We start from the raw sequence: 13,975 nt of genomic DNA on the forward strand, positions 1-13,975 counted from the left end.
GATACAGAGGAACTGTCTCTCACACCAGGCTGATCCTTTTCGGTATCCTCATACTCAACTGGGAGTCTATGGAAAAGTCACGGATCCTGTCTACACGTTCCTCTTTTTTGGAACGGGGCGGGGGTGGGGGTGATAAATTGCGATGCGTCCCAGACTTGGCCCTTTAAAAAAGCGGTTTAGCAGCTTTTGCCAAGTCATTGGGTTCCTCTTCGTTTTGCCCATCCCCCGCCCCCCTAGGCTCTGATTGGCCCCTGGGGAAAGGGGCAGCCTCCCCATTGGTCTCTACCTTTGAAATCTCTTCCTAAGTAGGCCCGAGTCAGTGAAAGGCTTCTGGAGGGCGGGACAGAATAGGGGTATTAGGCGGAGGATGGGGTTACTTACCAGTTGACACTCTGGCAAGACCCATCCCCTAGTTTCCCACCACCAGTCTTGCTTCTACCCTCAAGTGAGGACTGTACTATGAATCTTTTGTTAGGAAGCTGCTGCTTGAGAGGCTCTGCCTCTATGCGACTGGGACGAGACCTACTCTACAAGAAAAATCTCCTGGTTAGTAAGAGCCCGCCAGGAGAGGAGGACTAGATCTCTCCAGTGAAAGCTGGGACCGGGAGAGGTGGACAGTTTTCCCTCCCCCAAAAGCCCTCAAGAGTCCTCATCCAAAGGAAGAGTCTGCTGCCCGGGAGGCTGATTTCCACCTTCAGTTCTACCCACTCCTGCTTCGCCTGCTCCACCTTTCCCTAAAGAACTATCGCCTCATACGCAGAGGTCAGCGAATCCATTTTGGGGTAGTGTAAAACAAGCACGCACGGCCCAAAAAAGGAGGGGCTGTAGCCCTTTAAGGACTTCGCCAGGATGGATTCGGAGAGGAGTTTAAAAATGCCAACTCACAGAGCGCGCTGGATTCTGGGAACGAGGTGCCAGACCGAGAACTACATTGACCAGTGTGCAACGCAAACACACACGCCTTTACTTCCTTTTGCTCTTTAGGACTCTGGTTTGACGTAGCGCTCCTCAAAGCAAGCTGCCTTAGGCTTATGGCTCAGCCACACCCTTTCACCTATTGGTGAGCTCGTGAGTTGGTGGGCGTGGCCTAGCGCAGCTCACCCAGGCAAAGGGGTGGCCTCCTTGCCAATCAGAGCTAAGACGGCCGGAGAGGCGGGACCTGGGCGAAGTGCTGGCGCCCCAGAGTGGGTGTGGTCACGCTGCCCAGCAGTGGGCGGTGATTGGCCCTGGGCGGTGCAATCGCAGCTTGTGCGTCACGACGCCGCCAGCTGATCGGAGCCTGGAGCCGGTGTGTGCTGGGCGCAGGGAAGACACAGCGCCGCCGGCCGTGGGGGACGGACGCACTGATTTGCTCCCCTACCCTCAGCAGCCCCCCCACCCAGCACCAGGTGGGTGTGAGCTGGGGTCTCCGCCGCACAGGAGGGAACCGTGCTAACAGGGTAACGGGGGAAAGTAGGGTCCTGGTGGCCACACCCTGCCCTTCCGGGGGAGGGGAGAGGGGGCGGCGGGGGTAGGGGAGCTTTGGGGCAGAGGGGCCTGAACTGACTGGAGTAGTGTGGCAGGAGGTTTAAAGAAGGAGCCAGGACAGCAGTAGTGGCGGAAGGTTTTGCAGAGTGGCTAAAAGGGAGACGAGGGGCTGGAGGGCTGGGGGCAGCTAACCTGGGCGCCCCCTGGTCAAAGGATATGAGAACTGGCCTTCTAGCTTGCGGAGAGTTTGGACGCGGCGGGTAGTGAGGAGGTAGTTTTCCTTTACTGGCAGTCAGTGGGTCAGGGCCAATTGAGCGCCCTGGCAGGGAAGGGGTCTCTGGGCGGGCCGGCCCCTCCTCTCGTTCCCTCCAGGGGATGTTATGTAAGGGGGGAGGGGAGAGGAGTAGGGGGCGGCGGTGCGGGGGCCTTATGCAACCCAAAGGTTAGGGTTTCACCGCGGTTGGTGGGGGAAGCGGGCTGGAGGAGGACCTGGAAACTCTAACCCCCCCTCCCCAGCCTAACTGGCCGTCTTGGGCCCAGAGAAGGTCACCTCTGCACCTCCCCCCAGCATGTCCGGTTGTGGGGCCCCTAGCCCAGGCCTGGCCCTGACCGCCTGGGAAGCCGGCTGACTGGGTGGGGCGCCTGGGTTAGTCATCACTGGGCTCCCTCTCTCCCCACCTCTCGGCCAACTCTTGGCCCCTCCCTATGGCCTCTCGCTAGGCTATCGCCCCCACCTCCCTCCGGCCCTAGTTACAGCCTCCAACTCATTTGGCCTGTCATCCTGGCTGTCAGACTGGGCTAGGAATTGTCAGGGTGCCAAAGGGTTGATGGAGCAGCTGGTCAGAGGGTCAGTGCCCTGGGCCCACCCCGCCCTGCAGCCAAGGGCACCTGCTTGGCACAGACTCTGAGCAGCCGCTGAGTCCTATGGGCTGAACAGAGCTGGCTCAGACAGAGGAGAGTGGGAAGGAGTTGGACTGGTCACCTGGGGGAAGGAAGATACCACAAAGTTCATGTCTCCCAAGAGGGTTTTGTAATTTGAAAACCTCCCACCCCCACCCTAGTCTTTCTTATCCTCTGAGTATAGAAGTCTGAAAGCAAGACCGCCTTGGCCGCTCACACTGGCATGGGCCATGCCCTTGGACTGAGTGTCAGCACAGACCCGCCCTCCCCAGCTCACAGCCCTCTAGCCTGCCACGCCCCCAGCCCCCTCCCTGGGCCATGCTGCAGGGCCCGGCTTTTCCTGCTGATTCATGCGTTGGAACTGTGGGGGCGGGGCTTGGAACTTGGAACAAAGTTCAGACATGGAGGGGCCGGCAGACAGCCTGGAATTCATACCAGATGTACCCGGAATGCGCAAGCGGAATGCCTGGCATTTGAGAGTCTTGGGGAAGCTGCCCATCCACCCTGCCCATACCTCCCTCCCCTCCAGCCTTTGGTCCCCTGTCCTCTCCTCACAGTCCCTGGAGCCTCTGCTGGCCTTCCAAACACTTCCTTACTCTTCCCCAGATGTAGGCCCCCAAAACTCTTCTAGCTGAACTCTTTGGGAACAAGTCAGTTGGGCTGAGCACTGAACTCACATTTTTGGACCTAAGGTACAACTTCTCACCAAGTACCTGGGAGATTGGTGGGACGTGTCCAAGGTTCTAAGTCCTGCCCTCTCTGAATGCTGAAGAGGAGGGGCCCTCCGTGGGTAGCTGAGGCAAGGGGTGGGGGGTGGGGTGAGAGCAGGCCTGGGTCTCTACAGCCTTCAGTTCTGGAAAGAGGTGCAAGGAGGTATGTTTAGAGCTGCCTCTTGCTTCTCACTGAAGTTAACCGCTCCTGCAGGCCCAAGTCAAAGCCAAGAACCCTTTGTTACAAGGTTGAGCATCTGTTGGAGCTGGACTTTGATGCCAGTGGGACAGTGTCCCTGTGACATGGCCCTGCTCAGATCCTTCCCATTTTTCTTCCCTTTCCTTTTAGGAGCCTGTCCCTCCCACATCCTCAACTGGCTGAGCCGCAGTAGTTCTTCAGTGGCAAGCTTTATGTCCTGACCCAGCTAAAGCTGCCAGTTGAAGAACTGTTGCCCTCTGCCCCTGGCTTCAAGGAGGAGGAGGAAGAGGAGAAGGAGCTGCTTTCCCCCTCATCTGGAAGGTGACGGAACTGGGGCTGGGAAGGTCAGAACAGCGGGAGTGGTGATGCCTTTTGGAAAAGGGAACCTTGTTCAGTTGGAGACCCTTCAGCCAGATTGGCCCAGCAAGAGAGAACAGTTGTAGATTAGAGACCCTCGTTGGGTTGGGGACTAGATGGCTGTGACTACCCAAGGTTAGTTGGTCTACATGAGTGTGTGACAAAGGGAAGACAATGGGAGCAAAGAAAACTGGCAACACCTTTACTCAGATGTCTTTCTTGACCCTCCTTCCTGTCTCCCTTTCTTTCCTACTGCCTTTCCAGGTGAGGTCCAAAGTAAATTTCATCTTCAGGGAAGAGCTCATACTGAAACTCCCATCTGAGTAGTCAACCCCATGCTCTTAGCTTTCCCTGTATTTCCTCAGACTGGCCTGGACTCCAGTTACAGGGATAAATCACCTATATGTGGGACCCTTGGGCCTCTTGTCTCAGCTTCAACACCTGTGAGATGCAGAATCATACAGTTGAATGTGCAGGAGGGAATCAGAAGCCTACTGTGCAGACTCAGAGCCCGGGCTCTCCTCTCCCTGTGGGTGGGAACAAAACAGCTTTTCATATAAGCTGTTGCCCCTCCCCCCATCCCTAACCAACACAACCCCAGGAGCTGGGGGCGGGGGGAGGATTAGAGGGAGGGGGCTAGAGTTAGACCAGGGCTAGGGGCTGGAGGAGCTCAGTCTCTACATTGACTTCCCACCATGCAAAGGTGGCCCCAGGTTTCCTCTGCCACCCAAAACAGAACTGCAGCCCCTGATGGGGTTCCAACTGCTGTTCCTCTGTTTCTTCTCTCACTTTACCTTCCAGGATAATTTGTGAGACTCAGCTCAGGCTTACGAGGCAGGAAATTCTCTCCAGCAACCAGGCGAGATGGGTTGTGGGATGTGACCCCCTCTGGGGAATCAAGCTGTGTAAACCTAGCACCCCTGGCTCCTGATGCCATGTAACTCTTGGGGCTCAGGCTCTGGTGTGGTTCAACCGTGGCCCAGCCTCCCTGCCTGAAGGTGGGCAAATTCAGGGGCTGCAGAAAGCTGTCCTGCTGTGGGGCACAAGATGTACAGGTAGCTGGGTTCTTTTCTCCATTTATGAGAGAGATTTAGGGGAGAGTAGATCATTGAACCCACCCTTCTGCAGCCTAGGCTGGATGTGTGTGGGACTGCGGCGGAGGGGGTGGGTAGACTGGGTCCACTCATAGGCTGCAACAAAGATTGTTCTGTCCCTGGACATTGCTTCCGTCCTTTCTTCCCCTCTCCGCTTCACTGGCCACAGTGTCTCCCTCCAGCCCTGGGTCTGTGGCTCTGCCATCCTCACCCGTCATGGAGCAGAGATGAGGAAGAGCAGCCTGGGAACACAGAGACAGGCAGAAGACCAGTGAAGGACCAGGCCCGGAGAGCACAGGGTCCTGTCTGGGCACCCCGCAGAGGGGACCCATAAAGGCCAGGAGCACCCCAGGAGGAGGGAGGACAGCCAGCCTCCATCAAGAACAAGCTCCCGGCCACTGGCTTCATTCACTATTTCTCTCCAGTGTCACTACCTCCCTGAGATATGAGACTGTGTTAAAATGTCCTGTCGCTTCATCCTCTTACTTCTACTCCCTACCCTATAGAGTGATATAAAGCAGCCTCAAGGAGCAAGAACCAGCTGTGAAAGGACATATGTAGGGAATTCATAGAAGAAATTCAAATGGATAAAACCATGAAAAACAATGTGTGCTTCATTAGTAATTAAAGAAAGACAAGCATAGCTGAAAGCATTTTTCCCTCGGCAAACTATATTTTAAAAAATAAAAAAAGGAAGACCCAGTATCGGCAAAGGAGCACTAAAATAACACTCCCATACCTTGCATATGGGGGTGCGAATTGGTATAGCCTTCCTGGATGTCAGTTTGGTAGTATGTGTCAAACACTCTAAAAGTGTCCATCGCCTTTGACCTAGTGATTCTACACTTGGGAATTTATCCTAAGAAAACCATTAAAGATTCAGTTACAAGATGCTCACCCCAGCATTGCAATAGAAAAAATGAGAAGCAGTTGTCTGATTGGGAATTCACTTCTTCTTTGCTGTAATGAAAATTTGCAATGGGGGATTGCTTAAGTAAATCATTGTATATCCATCCAGATGGTGGAGTACTGCACAGCCATTAGAAGTCATGTAGAAGAACATTTGACTGGAAAGAAGAATGCTCTTTGAATATTAAAAAGGTTATGAAAATAGTGTCTATTATGTGATCTCAATTTTTTTTAATATGGGTATATTCTTGTATATATAAAACAGATAAAGACTAAGGACATAACTCTTAAATGTTAATGATAGTGATTATCTTTGGATGGTGGAACAAAATCATTGTGATTTTCCTCTTTGGCTTTTCTATTTTAAAATTTTCTACATTGTGTATGGTTCTCATATAATAAATAAAATTTGAAAGAATCAGTGTAATTGTTTTAAAAACTTGGAGAGGTGGGTGTGGAGGAATGAAGGGATGCCCCTAACCCTTTGGACGAAATGGGGTTTTGGTGAAGAAAAGGGGTTGTGAGAATGTGAAGAACTTCATTCTCCAGGAGTAAGTAGCTGGAATCTACCCTCTCCACCTACGAGAAACAGCTCTCTGAATTGCTGGCTTTCAGCCAGCTGAAGAGGTGTGGTGTGGAGTAAGGAAAACAGTAAAAACCTGTCACTCTTCAGGAGATGGAAGGTGGGGGCGTCGGGGAAGATTTTATCTCCAGGCTGAAAGGTTCTAGAATCCTATCAGTCTTTGATTTTCTCTTTGATTCTGCCCCAACCTGGAGGTGACCCTGCGTGACCTCTCCTTGCCACCTCAGATTGGAAGAGAGAATTCTATTCACCTAACTTGTACCAAGCCCTGGGGGGAGGGGTGCTTTTCAAGACTTGAGCGCTAAGTGGTCTCTTTTTCCCTCCCCTCCTAATAGCAAGGGTCGTCTGTAGGGCCCCCAAAAGCGGTTGGGGGGAGGAGTCCCCAGCGGGTCGCTTCTCCAAAATGGGAGCTGTTGTTCCATTTGAAGGCACTGTGTAAGGGGACAGGACTATTGGGATTAATAGGGTTGCCATGATGTGTTAAAGGTCTGGAAACCTCGCAAAGTGGAAAGGGTGGCTCGAAGGAAATGAGGTACCCCACAGTTGAGACGGGTTGGGGGTGATGTGGGGCAGTGCGGTGGCGATGTTTAAGCAAGTGGGAGTGGGTGTGCGCTGGCCTCTACCTTCAGGTCGGTGAGGGTGCCAAGAGTGGGATGACCAGCAGGTGAAAGGTTAGTATAGGGAAGAGGAGGTGAAAGACAATGGGGCGGGGCCTCTGGGGGTGTCAGGTGAGTTTAGCGACCTATTTCGGGAGTTCCGAAGGGTTTGGGACACAGGAGTTGGGGAAGAACCCTGTCGACAGCTTGGAAGTCCCCCTGAGCTCCGTTGCAAGGCGTGGTCCCCAGGAGCCCCCAACCCGCCACCCACCCTAGGGCGGGACAGGATCTGTTGGCTGTAGCTCCGGGGCGTGGCTCCCCGGCTGCTCCAATCACCACCTAGCCGAGTGATGGGGGCGTGGTCGAAGCCTAGAAAAGTTAAAGCGGATTCCAAAGGCGCGGTGGGCTGGGGAAGTCAAAGACCCGTTCTTGCGCGAAAACCAACTCGCAGCCCCCGCAGCTGACATTGGGTGCGTCCCAGCTGAGAGCGCCGGCGCCCAAGGGACTAAATCGGACCTGCCAGGCCATGTGGGGGCTCCTTGTGACCGGCGCCTCCTTCGCCGCCTTCCGGGGGCTGCACTGGGCGCTGCAGCTGCTGCCCACGCCGGGATCTGCTGCCCAGGACCGTTGGAAGTGGCGGAACATCTGTGTCTCCCTGGTGCACAGCCTGCTCACAGGGGTCGGGGCGCTGCTCGGGTGCGGGGCTTAGAGGTTCGGGAGGCACCGGGGTGAGGGGGAGCGGTCGAAAGTTGAGATTAAAAGACCCATAGGGGCACCTTCAAGAATCGAAGCAGGACCTTACACAACCCTTTTTCCTTTTCCTTTTCCTTTTCCTTTTCCTTTTCCTTTTCCTTTTCCTTTTTCTTCTCCTTCTCTTCTCTTCTCTTCTCTTCTCTTTCCTTTTCTTTTCTTTCCAAGTAGGCTTCACTCCCTCGAAGCGGGACCTTGAAAGTCTGACACTGGGTGGGGGCTGTGAATGGGTGGGTGAGCGTGCACAGCGGGAGAATGGGGTCTGAGTCTGCACGATGCCGACTATGGTCCCCCATCTCCTACAGGCTCTCGCTGTACCCTCAGATGGCTGCCGACCCGATTCACAGCCACCCGTTCTGGGCCCTGGTGCTGGTGGCTGTGTCCGTGGGTGAGTCTGCAGGGAAGGTTGGGCAGGCTTGGTGGGGAACAACCTTCCGATGGTAATTCCAGGTCCCCAGGGGTCAAATGTTTCTGGCAGCTTTGCTGAAGGAAACTAAAGACCTGGAAAAAGGAGGGGATGAAGATTCCTCTCCAGGAGGTACAACAACTTGGGGAGGCCTAATGGTCCTCCCCCTCATACCATGCCCATAGGTTATTTCTTGGCGGATGGAGCTGACATGCTGTACAACCAGACCTTGGGCCAGGCCTGGGAACTTCTCTGTCATCATTTGGTGGTGAGACTTGGGGAATGGGAGACAGGAAGGGTGGTATGCTCGGGGTGGGGGCCCCCAATCTCTCTTCAGGTTTCTGTCCAGTGACTTTCCAGAGTCTCTGACCCTGTTGGGGCTTGATCCTCCCAACTTTGGGCTGGTTTGGGGGGAGAGGATTGACTGCTAGCCACAGCTGGAGTCTGAGCACTGCCTAGGTAGCTTGGATTCCCTCAGGTGGCTCATAGATTGCAGAAATGTTGAATAGGGAGATTTTCTGAGAAGGGGGAGTCCCAGTACAGGGAGTGGGGATGGGGCATCAAAACCCAGGATTGGAAATCGGGGCGGGGTGGGGGTATACTGTGCAGACGCTGCTGCTGCCCCAGGGGAGACAACCTCTGGGCCTAGGGTTATTATGGAAGAGTTATTTTAATGCCATTTAGGCCCCCAACGTAAGGGTAAGCCTAAAGGGCAGGTTTTTGATAGCATACCACAAAATGCTTAGGAGCCCCTGTCTTAGGGACTGAGATGTTGGCAATGATGGTCAGCAGTTCCTGGAAGGTCCTCTGACCTCTGACCCCTGTTCCCTAGGTAGTGAGCTGCCTCAGCACCGCCATTCTGTCCAGCCACTATGTAGGCCTCTCTATGGTGTCTTTGCTCCTGGAGCTGAACTCTGCCTGCCTGCACCTACGAAAATTGCTGCTGCTTTCCCACCAGGCCCCATCCCTGGCCTTCAGCATGGCCAGCTGGGCCACCCTGGCCACCCTGGCCCTCTTCCGCCTGGTGCCTCTGGGGTGGATAAGTCTGTGGCTGATCCGGCAGCAACACCAGGTGCCTCCTGCTCTGGTCATCCTTGGTGGAACTGGACTGGTGACTGTGGGTGCCATGAGCGTCATACTGGGTGTCCGTATTTTGGTCAGTGATGTCCTACGGTCTCGGCACCACCCGCCCATCCCTGGGCACAAGGAAACCAGGGACACAAGGAGATGTTGTGATGGTGAGCTTGTCACCAGGGATGGTTCCATTCTCAGCCTGAAAGACTAGAGAGAAGCGTCAGGCTCCTCTCCAGCCAGTCCTGGGGGAGACATGGCCAGGACAAGGACATGGTGGTATACAGTGCACTGTCCCTCGATGGGGTAAGGACCGAAAGGAATTTTCAGTATCTCAATTCCTTTTCCGGCTAACTCACACCCCTCCCCATTCCTAGGATCTAAGAAGAAATGCTGATGCTCATGATGGGTGGGAAACCGGGATCCTGGGCTATTGTTCACTGAATCCCATCATCAGATGACCGCTTCGTCCAGCAGACTAACTCAAGAGGTACAGCCAGTTCTACCAATAAGAGGTGGCAGGAGGCATGAAGCTAAATGAAACTACCAATGAAATCCTTTGCTTTAGCATGGGAACAGGTGACGAAAGGTGAGGTCCTGTTAGGATCAGAGAGATCTGGCATGGAGGGGGTGGGGTCAGAGGAAGAAAGACCTCAACTGTGACCAAATTCTAGCAATGGGAGGAGGCCACACAGGTGCTATCAGTAGCCAGTGGGGGTGGACATAATAGTCACCAAGAGACAGAAGAACTGGGCCACTACAATTGCTGCTGATATTTCTGGTTCTCAAAGCCACACTACTGTGTTTGTACTTAATGTTAGTTCTACTGCCTTAAAAAAAAATTTTTTTTAAGAGAGAGAGAGAGTGTGGGGGAGGGGCATAGAGAGAATATTTTTGTAATGTTTCTGTATTTTGAGAGAGTGCATGCAAGCAGGGGAGGGGCAAAGAGAGAAGGAGAGAGAGAGGATCTCAAGCAGGTTCCGTGCTGCCAGCACAGAGCCTGATGTAAGCCTCCATCTCACAAACCGTGAGATCACAAGCAGAGCTGAAATCCAAGAGTCCGACGCTTAGCTGACTGAGCCACCCAGGCACTGAGAGAGAGAAAGAGAGAGAGAGAGAGAGAGAGAGAGAGAGAGAGAGAGAGAATCTTAAGCAGGCTCCGCACTCAGTGTAGAGCCCAACTCAGGGCTCAATCTCACGACCCTAGGATCATGACCTGAGCCAAAATCAAGAATTAGATGCTCAACGCACTGAGCCACCAGGTGCCCCTGCCTTCATAATTTTTAAAAAGTCCAGCATCTTCCTTTTAAATTTTCTTAGTATCTTCTGATCTTTTCAAAGATTCTTCTTTTTTAATTTTTTTAAATGTTTATTTAGTTTTGAGAGAAAGAGAGTGTGAGCAGGGGAGGAGCAGAGAGAGAGGGAGACACAGAATCCAAAGCAGGCTCCTGGCTGTGAGCTGTCCCCACAGAGCCCCACACAGGGCTCGAACTCAAGAACCGCGAGATCATGACCTGAGCCAAAGTCAGATGCTTAACTGACTGAGCCACCCAGGTGCCCACCAGGTCTGTCTTCTTAGGACAGCACTAAAGCCCAGAGCCACGGCAGGGACTCAAACACCTGATCTGGGTGCCGACTATAGGGTTTTCCCAGGCCCTGTCTTTCATGGAAGAATGAGGGCAGAGGCAGAAGTAGATGAGGGAAGGCTTCCACTTGGCTGCAGAGGGACTAAGGTGTATCTGACTCCCTTCCAGGATTCCTTTGCGAGCTCTCCCTCTCCTTTCTCCCCTAACACTTCTGCTGCGCTTTTGTTTTTCACCACACAAAATCTCTTTTCTTCAGGCAGAACAGCCAGGTTATGGGAAGTGTAGAGGGGATTAAGTTTACTATTCTACAAAGCAATGGACAGAAAGAGATGACCCTTAATCATCCACAGAAAAAAATACATGAGCAGAAGCAAGAGACAGGAAAATTAAAACAAAAAAATCCTGCCCCAAAGCTGAGCTAGAGAAAGACAAAAGGGATAGGAGAAGTGGACATACATAGATCAAGGGACAAATAAAAGGATCACCTGTATGGAAGAGACAGAGGTGAAGACAGATGGAGGGCAAGACAGGGAATCTTTGGCGGAAACGTTGAGAAAGACCCTCATGGTTGCTGACAGGAAGCAGTCACAGAACTGGTAAAATGGTCATAAACAAAGAGGACAAGGATGAGGAAAATCAGTATAAAAGCTGACAGGAAGGGCCCCCAAGGGTGCAAGGCACAGATGGTTTAGACAGAGAAATAGAGTGAGTGACAAGGAGGAACGACCCAACTCAGGAGAGATGGAGGTAACAGAAGCCTTTAGAGAGGTTAGCAGAGCGAGAGAAGAGAGAGGTGGAGATAGAGGCTGAGGGGGATTCGTCAGGGGAGCTGAGAAGCAAAAGAACAGAAGGTGGAGAGGCACTCAATGGGAAGATTCACTGGCAGAAAAAGAAAGTAGGAAATATGTGGCGTTGGGGACAGAAAGACAAAGGACAAACGGCTACACTGTATAACACAAAGCCAGAGACTGCCAGGAACTGTTAGGCAGAGACTGGTAGGAAGATGAGGAAAAATAAGAATCAGGGATGTAAATTGACATAGAAGAATAGGCAAAGGGACTGAGGAGAACCACAGAGGGTGAAAGAAGGGGGAGGGGTGGGTGGAGAGGGGAGCAGACTGAGTAAATAAACATCCAAAGGAAGGGGCACCTGGCTGGCTCAGTTGATGGAGGATGCGTGATCTCAGAGTTGTGAGTTCGAGCCCCACGCTGGGTGTAGATATTACTTAAAAAAAAAAAAAAAAAATCTAGGCATGCCTGGGTGGCTCAGTTGGTTAAGCGTCCAACTTCGGTTCAAGTCGTGGTCCCAGGGTTTGTGGGTTTGAGCCCCACATCAGGATCTCTGCTGTCAGCACACAGCCTACTTTGGATTCTTTGTCCCCCTCTCTCTGCCCCTACCCCATTTGCTCGCTCTCTCTCTCTCTCTCCCCCTCTCTCAAAAGTAAATTAAAAAAAACATTTAAAAATAAATAAAATCTAAAACAAACAAAAATGCCCCAAACCAAACCAACAAAACATCCAAAGGAAAAATCAAGGAGAAGGAGGGAACAGATGAAGAAAGAAAGAAAGAAAGAAAGAAAGAAAGAAAGAAAGAATAGAGATAGGGAAAAACGGAAGGAGGGATAGTGACAGATACCCATCAGAGATCATTAAAGCACAAAGTGGGCGGGGCACCTGGCTGGCTCAGTTGGAAGAGGATTCAACCCTTGACCTCAGGGCCAAGAGGTTTTTGTTTTTGGGGTTTTTTTAATGTTTATTTATTTTGAGAGAGAGAGACAGAGCACAAGCAGGGGAGGAGCAGAGAGGGAGAGGGAGACACAGAATCTGAAGCAGGCTCCAGGTTCTGAGCTGTCAGCACAGAGCCCTACGCAGGGCTCGAACTCACAAATCGCGAGATCATGACCTGAGCCAAACTTGGATGCTTAACTGACAGAGTCACCCAGGTGCCCCTCGGGGTTGAGAGTTTGAACCCCATGTTGGGACTAGAGATTACTTTATAAAATTAAAACGTCTTTTTAAAAAAAGTTTATTTATTTATATCTCTAAGTTTATGTATTTATTTATTTATTTGGGAGACAAACAGAGAGAGGGAAAGAGAGGCTCCTAAGCAGGCTCTGCACTGTCAGCAGCTCAAACTCACGAACCACAAGATCGTGACCTGAGCCAAAATCAAGAGTCGGACGCCTAACTGACTGAGCCACCCAGGCACCCCCAAAATTTGAAAATCTTAAAAATTTCCAAAAAGCACAAAGGGAAAGAACAACACATAGAGGCTGAGAAGAAATTGCCACAGTTGGAAGCAAACACAGGCAGACAATAAGAGCAGAGACATCAAATGTAATCAGACAAAAGCCAGAGAGGCAAAGGTATAGAAGTTGAGACAGAGAAACAAAACAGAGTTGTGTCAGAGAGGTTGTCCTTGATAGAAGTAGTATCTTCAAAACTCAATTCGCCATCTTAACTGAATACCTTCATTAACAAAAACACTATCTTGAGTTTTCAAAGCAAAAGAAATGTGACAAACTCACGGAAGAAATCCATTCTCTAAGTATGTGTTGAGGTCAATATTGATTTGTTCCAAGCCCTGCATGTTTTCTTGTGCCACTGACACAAGTTTATGGTTCAAGCGAGTACCCCTCAAGTGACTAATTGATAGTATCTTGTGAGAGATGCCAAGACCTTGACCATTATGGAAATATAGCTGTTCCTGTGGGTTAACTAGTAAAACTTGTACAGGAAGGGTAAGATTAGCTATTAGGTAGGGGTAGGACATAAGCAAACACCTGAAGAATTTGGGATCAGACAAATTTTCATCACAGTGACCCAGTGAAACTTCAGGAAGGCAAGACTGCATTATGATTGTAATTGATTAAGTAGATATCTCATCACAGAGACCAGTTATAGATGGTGTGGACCAGATATAGATGATGGGAATTGGAGAGGCATGGTCAGTTGGGTCCCTAGAAAAGAGAAACTCAAAAATGCAGAGGTTGGCAAATGCTGCATTTGGTACAATGAGTTGGGTCACCGTGGCAGTGACCTGTCAGACCTCACCATGGCCTAGTGAAGTGGCCCTCAAGACTGACTCCATGCCTACCAAGCTATTGGCTGATGAATTATTTGTCCTCTGGCACAAGGGAGTGGCTTCCGGGATGGGAGACATTGATATTTTATAGTCTTGAAACACTATCCTGATCATAAATTAATAAATTGCTATGCACATAATTGCAGTCTTTTATGAATGCGGTTTCTTTGAGTCATGTTTTCTTGGTTCCAATGGCGGTCTGATATATATTGAAATGCTGGACTGTGGAAGCTTTGCCTTGGGAAGGTCTCGTCTTGGCACCA

At 51.4% G+C, this 13,975-nt stretch overlaps 1 protein-coding gene and 1 long non-coding RNA gene across 2 annotated transcripts; both read left to right on the top strand.

The window, feature by feature from the left end:
* The first annotated feature begins 275 nt into the window (after positions 1–275).
* LOC144614348 (uncharacterized) lies at positions 276–6,057 on the top strand. Its single transcript, XR_013552058.2, has 2 exons — positions 276–1,388; positions 3,427–6,057. It is a non-coding gene; the product is annotated as an uncharacterized LOC144614348 (long non-coding RNA).
* A 1,015-nt stretch (positions 6,058–7,072) lies between these two features.
* On the top strand, positions 7,073–13,012 carry TLCD2 (TLC domain containing 2). Its single transcript, XM_060646916.3, has 4 exons — positions 7,073–7,511; positions 7,871–7,953; positions 8,157–8,239; positions 8,804–13,012. The coding sequence occupies exons 1-4, from the start codon at positions 7,342–7,344 to the stop codon at positions 9,254–9,256; spliced, it is 789 nt and encodes a 262-aa protein (XP_060502899.2). The 5' UTR covers positions 7,073–7,341; the 3' UTR covers positions 9,257–13,012.
* The last annotated feature ends 963 nt before the right edge of the window (positions 13,013–13,975 follow it).

Source organism: Panthera onca, chromosome E1 (genome assembly GCF_046562875.1).
Source record: "Panthera onca isolate mPanOnc1 chromosome E1, mPanOnc1 haplotype 2, whole genome shotgun sequence".
Lineage (NCBI taxonomy): Eukaryota > Metazoa > Chordata > Mammalia > Carnivora > Felidae > Panthera > Panthera onca.

Excerpts from the sequence above, each read along its gene's own strand:
- TLCD2 (XM_060646916.3), top strand. The coding sequence starts at position 7,342 with ATGTGGGGGCTCCTTGTGACCGGCGCCTCCTTCGCCGCCTTCCGGGGG. Across the intron at positions 7,512-7,870 it reads GGGGTCGGGGCGCTGCTCGG|GCTCTCGCTGTACCCTCAGA; the intron begins GTGCGGGGCTTA and ends CATCTCCTACAG. Across the intron at positions 7,954-8,156 it reads GCTGGTGGCTGTGTCCGTGG|GTTATTTCTTGGCGGATGGA; the intron begins GTGAGTCTGCAG and ends CCATGCCCATAG.